The 12,827-nt window shown below is 42.4% G+C and overlaps 1 protein-coding gene across 6 annotated transcripts in view; it reads right to left on the bottom strand.

The window, feature by feature from the left end:
- LOC109522649 (uncharacterized) overlaps positions 1–12,827 on the bottom strand; it is a 53,953-nt gene that overhangs the window by 31,533 nt on the left and 9,593 nt on the right. For 5 of the 6 annotated variants that reach the window (XM_019881393.1, XM_019881391.1, XM_019881389.1 and 2 more), the window contains exon 2: positions 12,645–12,765. In XM_019881393.1, the coding sequence (XP_019736952.1) occupies positions 12,645–12,745 (101 nt within the window). In that variant the 5' untranslated portion in view covers positions 12,746–12,765. Of the gene's footprint in view, positions 1–5,945; positions 6,027–12,644; positions 12,766–12,827 lie in introns of all 6 variants that reach the window. The other variant, XR_002169591.1, reaches the window with a different exon arrangement.

Here is a 12,827-nt window from a genome sequence, read left to right as displayed (position 1 = left end):
TATATATATATATATATTTTATCCATATTCGTGTCTCCAGTTCCATTTTTCATCCGAATTGCTGATCATTTACTTTGAAGCCAATTTTATTTATATAGCAATTGTCACCGAGAGGACGCACAAAGTGCTTCAAAAAGTTCAAATACATATCAAATCCCAAAGCACCGTATTCCACAGCTGATAAAAGAAAACTGCAAATCAATTACAATAAAAATAAATAAATAAACGCCAGAAAACAAATGAACAAACTATGCTACAATGCCCGTTCTTGACTGCTTTTTTTAAAAATGTCCACTTAAGAGGCAGGTCAATAGGAAGTGCAGTCTGCAATATGGTCAAGGATGTAGAACTTTCTTTCTTTCTTTAGTCCTCTTGCACTTCATGGCGCGTAGAGCCAACCATAGCTACCAAGTCTCTCCAACCGGGTCTGTTGTGGGCAAGATGTTGAGCTTGTGTCAGGGTCACAATGCAGGCCCCAAGGTCCAGGGATATTACGTCCAACCAGCGAGTGCGGGGAGGCACCTCTGGCTCGTCTCCAGCCAGCTTGCTGGGGGTGGAAGGCCAAGATTGTTCTAATTGGGTGTTCCTGGAGGAGGCGGATGACATGGCCATATCATCGCACTCGCCGCATTGCTGCGAGACGGGAGGCTGGCGGCTGTTTGGTTTGTCTCTTAAAGCCTGTAGTATGTTGAACACACAGGGAATGAATCGTACAATTGAGCAGTAGTACCGCCCAATGACAGCTGTGCGACAATGTGCAGAGTCATCAAGTGATGAGTGGTGCAATACAATACTATGACGGTTGTGATAATCGTGACACCATTTTGAAGTGACTGGGCAGCAGTAGCATTGTAGTACAACTTTAGCTGTGCAACTACACAGAGAGTCCTTGAGCATTTTCAAGTGTCTTGTGCTGTGGAATCTTGATCAACGACAATTGTTCAAGTATGTAGAGAGCTGGAGCTGCAATGATCAATGCGCTAATACTGTTACAAAAGTATTAAAGTGTTAAAAATGAAGTTTAAAGTATTTTGTTACCTGCTGTGAATGAGAAAATATCCATATTTTGGGTCATGTTCGTCACAAAATTCTATTTTTATCCAATTCCAGTCTCTTGATGAAAGTATCAAGAGAAGTGATAGAGATCGGCTGGTCAGTCCTAATATAGATGGATTGAAAAAAATTAAAAAAAATTGAGGAAAGGGGGGGGAGGTTTTCAATTGCCAGGAGATAGAAACAGAGATATTAGGAAAAATACTCCCCTTGCACAAGCATATGGAGAAAAGGCCTCATCGTCCTGCTCCCCCGTTTGCGTCTCTTCTCCTCTCTTCGTCTCTCATTTATTCCAATTTGTCATGCTTTACTTTTCCCTCAAGAGAGCACGCTAGCTGGTGAGCGACCCCATATAGGCCGCGAAATTGTGTCTGCGCTCAGGCTGTAATGAAACATTTAGATGCAGCAGAGAGTGATGGTTACGCATTAATGCAAGCATTGGTGTCACCGATGCAAAAAAAAAAAAACAGCTCCAAGCAAACGGCGTAGCTTGCCACTCCAAACAGCATGCGGGAGTGAGAGGCTTCCCATCAACTCCCATCTTTTTGCCCCAACTTTGGGTCAAGTGGCTTCCACTGATGCGTGATAAATGCTCATGAACATTTGTTGATGTCTGATGACAACTCAAAACAGTCATGGGAGGGAATAATAATATCTGTGTAGTAAATATGCAAGTGACTTCATGTGATTTTTTTTCTTTTCGGGCAACTCATTTTTCTAAAGTACAAACATGTCGCTATGTGTGTATACATACAGTACGTATATAATGTCGTTCACCTGTGTTACAAATTTTTAATTGCAGCATAACTTGTGGCTGAGAGTCAGCCACTCGTAAAAACCCGTTCCCCTGAGTGACAGTGCAGTCACGTTCGGGCGCATCACTCTGTGCAACAGGCTTAAGACTGAGCTTCAGGAACAATCTTTTACTTCGGGGTTTAAAAGTGAAACACAGAACGCAGCTTTTTGTAGAGGACTTCTGCATAATAAAGGAACGGTCGCGTAAATTGATTGTGAGGCAACATTATCGATGAAAATGCAGAGCACATTTTGCATAACAGAGAGTTTCTATTTTGAGCCAATATGTGTAGAATTAAATCAATGTGTTACATTGCACATGCTAAATACCGTATGGTGCTAGCTGTAGGTGTTTCAAAGCAATGCATAATTGGGACATAAATAGAAAGCAAGGCCCTTGCCTTAGGTTGCTCACGCAAAACAAAGAAAACGAGCGCACTCACTCATGGTGAGTGCGGTGTCGATTTTGGCATACGCAAATTGGCACCCATGACGTGGATCAAAGGGAGCAGCACTGTCAATACATTAATTGAATTGTTAATTTGTTTTTCTTGCACATTAGAATAAATCTAACGCTGGAACTAGTAACATATTTAAACCTTGATTTTTGTATACTTGAACAGCTGCTAGGAAATCATTACGATTCATGTATTGAAATTCAGATGTATTTGTGCACATTGTCATTCAGAGCTCCCTTTGAATCTATTCCAGTTTCCCCCTTTTGCTGTTCTTCATTCAACATGACTACCCTTCTCTTTTTTTTCTTCTTTTTTTTAATTCAGTGCCAGCTGTGGCTTCCGGCACAAGTGAGTGCGCATTTGTGTGTGTGTGTGTGTACTGTGCATGTGTGTCATTGAAAGACAAGGATACTTGTGATTTTGAGAGATCAAAGAAAGGCATGTCAAATGGCACTTTGCTATTGGGAGCAAAAGCAGAGCGAAGCTAGCACAAACTGGTTTAGTGTGTGTCACTTCTACGTTTGCATGTGTGACACAAATGCTGAAGCAAACTTGAAGAAAGGGTCATCGTGGCAAGGAATTTCTCAAAAAAGGCTTTTTTATTCTTGTTTTGTTGTTGGGGTGGGGTGGGGTGGGGGGGGGGGTCATCTTATATTTCGATCCCTGCCAAAACCTGCAGCCTCTGGTCTTCTGCAGGAAATATGTGTAGGAAGTTCTACATCACTGCAGTCCAATGAGAAACCACCAAAAAAAAAAAAAAATTATTATCAAGATATGCAGAATTATTTACATGGCTTTTGTAGTGGATCACTCCTGAATTTTTTTCAATTGCACCTCATAGTGTAGCCATTTAGTGTAAACTGAATTTAGCGTAATCAGGCAAAATTTCACCTGTGTAATTCCAAAAGGATAGGAGGCAAGAACAAAAAAAAAAAAATCTTTGACTGTGGTTAAATTAGCATTTGATTAAAGACAGCAGAAATGAGCTTGTCAGACATTTTTCCATCCCAAATGACTAATGTCCGGCGAGTGACACCATCCTGCAGGATCATTGCTTGTGTCAGCACCATGACCTCGAGCTATTGTAGGAGTTCTGCTCCACAGCCTTATAAATTGCCTTCCCGCTTCGCCGAATCACTTTAAGTCCATTCATTTACACTATGCACCCAGCGCAGCAGTCTTATGACATCATGGCTAATATAATTAGTCTATAGTTATAAAAAGAAAGCCGGTAATGAATTGTTTAATTCCGGAGCGGGCGTAAAATCCCATTTTTACAACATCAAAAGTTCTATTCTCTTATTGTATTGAGTTGTTGTTGAGATGTTACACTTGCATGTTGAGTACTGCAAGTGCGACGGACAAATCCGACATAAGCGCATGAGCTTGCTGCGGTAATGACAAGCGTGAGCACATCTGGAGATATAACTCTCTGTCCTGTTGGCCCTGTCAGTCTTCGCCGGCCCTCAGGCGGCCAGGGGAGCGCCGGTGTGGGTGGGAGCGCCTCGGGTCTTTCACTGAGGGGGCCCATATAGACTCTCCTGTCTGCTGGAGGGTGAAATGAGCCCAGGTAGAGCATACTGAATAGTAGCTGCTGTAGTGAGACCAGATGGAAAGCTCTTCCACCTTAACCCCCGCTACATGTTTTCCTGATGATAAATTGTATATCTTGTATGGAAGCTAGGACAGCCTGTCTTTTTGTAGTTGATCGGTTCTCAGTTTGTGAGCGTGTCAGAAGGCAACTGGAAATTTGCATGCAGTTGATTTGTGAGGCGGAGAGGATCCAAATTCATAACACTGGTCGACACACATTTTGGTGCCAAGAATGTTTCAACGGTTTCAGCATATTTTGACGGTGTTGAATCTGAAAATGGATAGATTTTTTTCCGAGTTGGGTCTTTTTTCTGTTTTGAGAGCTTCTATATTTTCACGTTAAAAATTGCTAATAACACAGAAGTTATGATATTGGCATTCTTGTTATGCTTCAACTTTGATGAGGCTGTATCTGTCTTTTCAAGCACAATATTCGTTTATTTTTGATGCAATATGGTGATAGACAGCAATCATTATGGCAGACTTATCATTTTTCATTTGAAAAATCAGGGGTAAACCTGAACTGGTTGCCAGCCAGTCGCAGGGCACATATAGACAAACGACCATTCACGCTCAAAAATCACACCTCGGGCCAATTTAGAGTGTTCACTCAGCCTGCCATGCATGTTTTTGGAATGTGGGAGGAAACTGGAGTACCTGGAGAAAACCCACATCAGCATGGGGAGAACAGCAAACTCAACACAGGAAGGCCAGTAGGACCCGGAATCGAACCCTGCATCTCTGCACTGTGACCCAGCCCCCAACCACACGGGACACACCAACACCCACCCCTTCACCCCTCCAATGAGTGCTGCTTTGCAAATTAAGCAGAGTGTTTGTGACAGCTTGATGCTAGCGGAAGCAACAGCGAGTGGAGCTTTGGATTGCAAATGTCCCCTGAGGGAGCCGGCTCCGGTTTGATATACTTAATAAACTTCAAATCCAACAGACTGGCAGAGGCGGCGTGCTGATGCTATTTTTTTTTTTCCTTTCCCTTTCCCGCTATGAGATATGGAACCATGGAGAAATGGGCATGGCCAAAGTTGCGAGTTTGTTTTTATGATGTGACCTCTTGATTTGGAAGACTAAAAGGAATAGACCCTGTTTCATTAAACCTTAAACACTTATCACCCCTCGGGCCAATTTAGAGTGTTCACTCAGCCTGCCATGCATGTTTTTGGAATGTGGGAGGAAACTGGAGTACCTGGAGAAAACCCACATCAGCATGGGGAGAACAGCAAACTCAACACAGGAAGACCAGTAGGACCCGGAATCGAACCCTGCATCTCTGCACTGTGAGGCCGACGTGCTAAGCAGTTGACCATCGTGCCACCGCATATTTATTACTTATCAATTAATTGTCAAAAATATCTGTCTCAAAAAATGGATTGGTGCGAATGGAACTTGTTTCTTACTTCCTTATCACCCTTCTCCTCTGGATACAATGGCCCAATCCCTCCCACACTCTTTTTTTTTTCCTTTCCCTTTCCCGCTATGAGATACGGAGCCATGGAGAAATGGGCATGGCCAAAGTTGCGAGTTTGTTTTTATGATGTGACCTCTTGATTTGGAAGACTAAAAGGAATAGACCCTGTTTCATTAAACCTTAAACACTTACATGAACCACTCGTCATAAAAATTTGAAACAATATGTGTCAAAACTTTGACTACATGTGACAGACATAGTGGCGTGCATGCAGAAGCACCCACGTCTCCGAACAGACATCCGATTCAGCTTCTAGTATGTTGACTTTTTCATCGCGCAATATCAGCTCCGTTTGGCAAGTGAGGCTTAGCTATGGTTAGGAGATGCTGTACATTTTATCTGCTACTACTACTAAAGTACAAAATTCTAGAACACAAACCAAAGACTGATTTACTGTATATTGTGGTGAGCAGCACAGAGCATAGTCGACGTGGTTATTTACATGCTACTGTTGTACCATGTTGTTTTGGAGACTGAAAAGAAAAACTTTTAGCAACTTATATAAGTTAATATGCAGAAAATATTACAGACATTTTTGATTGAATTGCAAATGGACTGACCTTTAGAGAGTTCGACTTGCACCACAACTGTAGTGCTTGACCTTTTAATAGCTGTTAAGTTCAAACTGGTCTCAATTGCCCCTGTAAGAAGACAGATTGCAATGAAGTCCTCCAGACTCACTATTGTGTTCTCATTAAGGCTCTGATAATTAGCGGCTCAAAGCATGGGGTCCGCTAGTGGAAATAAAATGACTACTTGTAAAATCTCCCTTTGCAAATTAAAGTGAGAAATGGAATTAAAAGCCTTTCTTGGCCAACAATGAAGTATCTAATGGGGGGTAAGAGCAGTAGGCTGGACTGTGATGACGTATGCTCAGAATTCTCATCTCATACATGCTGTATATGCTATTTTTGATGTCCAATTAACCAGAATGCACACCAAATCCCATTATCCAGACAAGGGAAATGGCTTACAGTAACTATGAATTTTACTGCCGAAATTCCCATGAGCTCCCCCCCCTGTGCCGTCACCTTATCGTGGTGGCGGGTTTTATGTGTCCCAAAGATCCCAGGAGCTAAACTGTCTGGGCCTTTATACCCTTGCCAAGATCGTCCATGGTAAACAGGTGCGAGGTGAGGGACCAGACTAAGCATGATTCAATGACCGCTATTATGACAAAGAAAAGATTTGAACGGTGCCTGGATGCTGGTCATCATTGCTGCCTTCTGTTCTAAATGTATAAAGAAGGTGGAAAAAAAAGTTCTATAAATGCAGCCCATCGACCATTCGTGCATAATTGCCAGCTAACAAGTTTAACAAAACCGTTTGCAACTCGTTCGCTGCTCTAAATTCACAGAGTACATATAGTACATGACATGTTAAATCTCATTCATAATTCCTTTCTTTGAAATCTGTTTTTCATGCAAACCACACAGAATCTGCTGCAGACCCACTGCGGTGTCTGAGGGAGGCAACACGAGCCTGGTAATTGTGAATCGCTCTCCCATTCACTCCATTGGTTTTTGTGCTGTATAGAGGGTAAAGTAGTGTGCTGAGGTAGTAGGAAGTCAAACCATTCCTTCTAATAAGCCCCTGTGGGAGCAGTATGAAAGCTGCACCAAGTAGATGCAAGCCGTCTGGAGAATGAGAGCACTACATACTTTTAGCAAGGTGCATATCAACCTGAGCCTTCAAGGTAAAGAAAGAGTCCAAATGGGCCTCTTTGGCATGAACAACTGATGAATACCAGTAGGCATTTTCTACTTTATTGAAGCACTCCAATTGCAGTTACGTCATTTCTTCAAAACATGATGTCAAAGGGTAGCACATCAGCGTCAAGTATATGAAGAGCAAAGGGAGAAAGTGGTGTGAATAAAAGATGAAGAGGGATTTGCTGTGGCACCTTCTAACATGTGGCTTCTATTTAACCCTTTTTTGTTGACACACAACCCCTCTTGTCACAATCACCATCCAAGGATGTCCTCAGCTGCCGGGGAAGATGTAATGCGGGCCTCGATGTGATTAATTTTCCTGGAGGCTTGGCCCCAGAGCTGCGGAACCTTTCATTTTCTATCAGGACCACAGATCTCCCACCTTTTATAGCTTGTGATTCTGCTTCTGGGGTCTCGGGTCTTATCTGTGTCCCAGTCTTATCTCCCAACTTGTCCCTGCAACCTGACTGCAGGAGGATTAGCTTTGGACCTTTTGGTCACTTCAAAATTTCCCTTTAGCGAAGATGGAAAGGAGCCCAACGTAAGCCAAGATTAATCTGGTTCTGAGGGGGCTCTAACCCTGTTTTTCCACCCCTGCGGTAGATATGGTAAAGGTCACTCCATTTTTTTTTTTTTTAATCCTTGTCATTTTACAAAGACAAGGAGTAAATTCCACTTTCAAAAGATACACAACTTTGACAATGAGTTTAGTCTATGAATAGTACTTAGTGGTCAAATATACTGTAAATGCTCTTCTCGAGTCGATTTCATTGGATTCAGTGTTTCAAATAAAAGGATGGAAAATGAATCGTGTTCAACTGGTTTGGATGACACACGCAGTGTATCAGGGTCAGTCAGCAGCTACACCAGCCGTGACCAGAAGAAGACGAAAGACGGAAAGTTGAAGACTAATGAGAAGACCTTCTGGGAGGAATCTCAAGCTCAGCCAATTAGCTACTGAAAGGCCAGTGTTGAACTCTGACCTTGTCTGCTCTCCGTCCATTCTACAGAGAGCACTAATTAAGTTTGGCGTGAAATACTGTAGTTCCTCCTGTCGACAGCCGAGAATTATACATTGGCATCAGAGGCCACAAATGGTCCAATTTCTACTCAGTACTTGGACATTTCTAAGAGAGAGGGAAGAAGAGAGTTGCTGCTGGTATTGGAAGAGCAGAAGAGATACATTGCATTGCCAGATATGAATTCACACTGAGTGCAAACCTTTTCACCTCACTCCTCTGCACGAGAATAATTCCAAAGTTCACGAAAGAACGTCAAGTCTTCAAATACACAGCTTTTACGTGATGAGGTTTAATTGTTTGAAGGTTCAGAGGTGAGTGCGGTGAAATGACGCTGAGAATGGGAATAGGCGCACACAGGTATCAGACAGTGTATCCGAACTACAGTATTTTATTATCTTGCACTATATTCCATCTGCATCACAATTCTGTCCTTCCTGTGTGGAGTTTCCATGTTTCCCATGGCCGATGCTTTTCTCTGACTTCCTCCACATTGCAAAAACATATCTACGAGGTGAACTGAAGAGTCCAGTGCATACGCTGCCTCTCGCGCAAGTCGGCTGGGATAGGCTCCAGCGAGTGAGGATAAGCGGTATAGAAAATGGTTGGATGGAGGCATCTCTTTGAAATGTTTGGCCATCTGCAGGCTCTTCTTTTGGCCTTCAGTACAGACATTTGGACAGCATGGCAGAGTTTGCACAGGAGCAAGCACAGTTGGAAATCTGTCACAGATTCTGTTTGCGCGAGGCTGCTGCACTCGTGCCTCACCTCGCTCACAAGTGTGTCTCAGTCTGGACTTGTCCTGTTCTCATGGGAACTGAGTAAGACATCAGAACAAGAGTTACGCACTGTTTTATGTTGGCTTATGTGTAGGCAACATGAGAGTCATATGCTCGCCGTCATAAATGGTAGAACACATAGAAGTTGCGTCTTGAAAATATTGTAATATAGCATAACCTGAAAACAGTACAAAGTTAGGGTGAATACATATTTTTATAAAATTTTCATTCAAAGTACAAATAATGACGCTGGTCACGACATCAGTATAAAACTAGAGAAACACCCCCCCCTCTCTCTCTTGAAGTTCAAGGTCAACAGAATTTGAAATACCCGGAATTATGCAAAATGCATCATTACAACCCCCCTTCGAAGTCTTCGACGCAATTTCTCAGTGTCAAAGTGATTAACCTAAATAAAAATGAACATAATTTATTAGTCGTTTGCATGGCGGGTCAGCGAACAGCCGAGGCGGCCGTACGCATGAGGTTCTATTTTGAGACACAGAGGCAAGAAAAAAAACAAAACATGATTGACAAGCAACAGCTGGGAAGGAGGATAACACAAGGGTGGAACGCAGAAACACAGGTGTCAGTCACGATGCTTCATTAAAACAAAGGCTGCGTCTTCGTCAAGATGTGACACTCGTCGTGTCTTTTGACAACTTTTCACCACACTAAGAATTAGTTAAATATGAAGAAGACAATGAAGTCACACAAACGCACGCATGCACGCACAGTGTTGTATTCGTGGACTTCACAACTGTATATTATTGACAGAAACGTCACATGGACTTGAATATACCCATGAGTTAAAGGTAACATGAGGAAAAATGACTTTTTAAAGGTTTGTACACGAATAGCTGGGTTGCTGGAGTTCCTTCCTGGCCATCAATTGTGCAATTACTTTACCCACACAAAATTTTCACAGTGAAATCAGGTCATATCTGAAATAAAACACATTAAGCACTTGTTTAATCATTGAAAACAAGCTCGAGCTATATTCTAAGTAAATACATTTTCATGCGCTTATGCCGGTGTGAGTCGCAACAGTAAGGCAAGATGACTTACTTCCCTTTCTTCCAACCACCCTCCCTGGTTGAATTGAAAGGGACCCTTGGATGCGACATTTTACGCAGAGCATCCACAAAAGTGGCGCATTCAGATCCATTGTTTATTCGTCTTTCGCACAGGACCCAAAAAATGTCAAGAAAGTAAACTGACTGTCAGCCACGTGATTATTGTGGGATGTGCTCAAAACAATCATATCTTGGTCTCCCTATCAAAACAGTTGTGGACAGCTTGGATTGAAGTGTGAACAAGATCCCTATATTTATTAACAGGTAATCAGAAGTGTCTCGATTTATGCACTATGTACTACCCAATATCAAGAGTTCCTCCCGGGGGAGTTGAGGCAAAGAAGTTGACAGCTGTCATATCTGCAGCCCTTCAAAGGAAAATCTTATCATTCCTAATTAAAATTTCATTTGGGAGGAATGATAAGAAACTGCCATTGCCACTTGCATATAAATGATGCCATTGAAGGGGGGGAGGGGGGTGACTGCGGTTTACGGAGGAAGAATTCTGGGGCCATCCCACATAACTTCATTAGGTCACATATACTGGTATTATAATGGAAATTGAGTGTTGTAGCTTTGTTGTATCAGGTCTCAGGAATTCTTGCCTAGGTGCAATGTTGTTGACTGCTGCTGAACGATGTCCGTTAGTCCAAGAGAACCTCCTTTGCCATCACACTAAGAGCTCAAAATCCTTTTTGCTGTGGAACGCACTGTGTAAGAAAGATGTTACATCAGACTTGAACTCTAAACTGAAGTGACATCAGCGATTGGTAATGGCAGTGGTGCTGTTCGACCCTGACAAGTGACACTAACGAAATGAGACCACTAAAAATAATATGATGACATTGGGTTACGTGTGTTTAAAAGATCGATGTATATATGAGGACATAAAAATGCTACTTATGGACAAGTGACTATCCACGCAGAAAAAAAACAACAATCTGAAATAGACTCACATACAGTCCATGAAAAAAGGAAAAAAAAAGGGGGGGGGGAATACCGCCATTCATGCAGACTGCGCTATTCCATATCACGCACGCTTGCACAAACATTCACATTCAATCACAAGAACAGGGAAGCATTCATCTGAAAAGGAACACGCCAAAGTCCACCTGCACTTACAGGGATTTTCATTTGTTTATATGGGCATTGACATGTAAGGACTTGGCATGTGAATAACATTCATAATTCGGAAGAGAAAAACTAAAGTCAATGGCGTTCATGTATGTGGACGGCTTGTCTGCTAAGACTACTCTGAATGATCAAAGTTTCATCAAGTGCAAAACAAAAAGGGAGCAATGTAGGACGGTGTTGTCTTGATTGCAACGTAGCTTGCATCTCCCTTTAAAATAAAATGCTGGTGTGTGAATGACATCTTGTATTAGCGCTCAGCTTAGCGGTGTGGCGAGGGGAAAAACAGCATCAAAGCACTTGTCATTTTTGTGACAGTTCTTCAAATTCTTGTGCAAGAGCAATGAATGGGGAATATGGTGTATGGGGGAGAGCAAAAAAAAACATGCAAGTCACAATGGGAAAGTGTGTGCATGGAACGGCTGCACAATGAATCTGTTTATTCTGCACAATTTGGCATCAAACACAAGACTGCTGAGGACATGCAAGTGCTTGTGGTCCACCATTAAAACAGGATTTATTGCTGCCTTAAGAGCAAGCCCTCATTTGTGCTCCTTACTTTCTCCCAGACTGTAGTAATGGGCGTGCTATGAGCCCCCACACCCCCTCCCACACACACACACACACCACCACCACTACTTCTATCAGCAAGTGACACACACGTCGTCGGAAGCGCTCATTAAAAACCCAAATGGCCTCGCTTGCGTGCCCACATAGCCGTCAGCCATTCCTGGCATCGCTGCCATCTCTCCTGTCACCTGAAGGAACGGCGCCCAAACATCACATTTAAAAGCCTGCTCTGCCCACGAACGCAGCGGTGGCATTTCACGCAAGTGCCACTCACTTTGTAGCACAGCCGAAGAGATGTCAAACGATTTTTTTTGTGCTTTATTGTCCACCACTTCCCCCGCACAGGCCAGTAATTTTTGCTTCAATTGGCTTTTGTCATCACAAAAACAAAAACAAAAAAAAAAAAAATGAAATTTTTGGCGTGTGAGGACAGCCAAGGCCATGCTGATACTCTGTAGAAAACATGAGATTCAAATATACAGCAAATTCTATGGTCAAAGTTTTGTTAATGTCAAGCCATGTGCTTTTTCCTCATTTTTTTCTAACCTGTCCTGTTTGACTGCTTGGGCATGCACAATGGAGGATATGTAGGCCTATACCTTTGCATGATTAACACTTTTCGTGTGCAACAAGAGAGTTTGATATTGTCCCTCTTTGGTTATGTATAGTGTATGTATTTATTGGAAACCGCAGTTGCACAGAAGGTTTGAGAGGGGACAGAGAAATGGGAAAAAATATGTTAGAAGACTTCAACATTATAAGAGTCCCGTTTTAATGTTTTAAACAATTCTTAGATCTTAATATCATGCCTGTGACATACATTTATCAACCCCAACGTTTAAAAAAACATAGTATACTTACATTACAGAAAACCCTGCCACTGTGCTGACAACTAAGAATCGAGCGTATGCCGCTTTTCTGAAGCTATCGCTAATCTGTGCATCCAACTAAACTCAACGCAGCTTTGCTTACCATGATAACATGGGACTTAGCTGTTTTCCGCATGGTGGTGTTTCAGATACTGTAGTGTAGTCTGGCATCCGAACTGTTGCTTCAAAATAGCTCTGGATCATTGTCACCAGAGTCCAAGAAACTGTGTGGGGAAGCCATGTGTAAAAGTGTTACATAATCGGGGCAGGTGTGCAGAATATATAT

Source organism: Hippocampus comes, unplaced genomic scaffold (genome assembly GCF_001891065.2).
Source record: "Hippocampus comes isolate QL1 unplaced genomic scaffold, H_comes_QL1_v1.1 scaffold68, whole genome shotgun sequence".
Lineage (NCBI taxonomy): Eukaryota > Metazoa > Chordata > Actinopteri > Syngnathiformes > Syngnathidae > Hippocampus > Hippocampus comes.
Note: the sequence above shows the minus strand (reverse complement) of the source record. Positions and strands in the feature narration are given on the sequence as shown.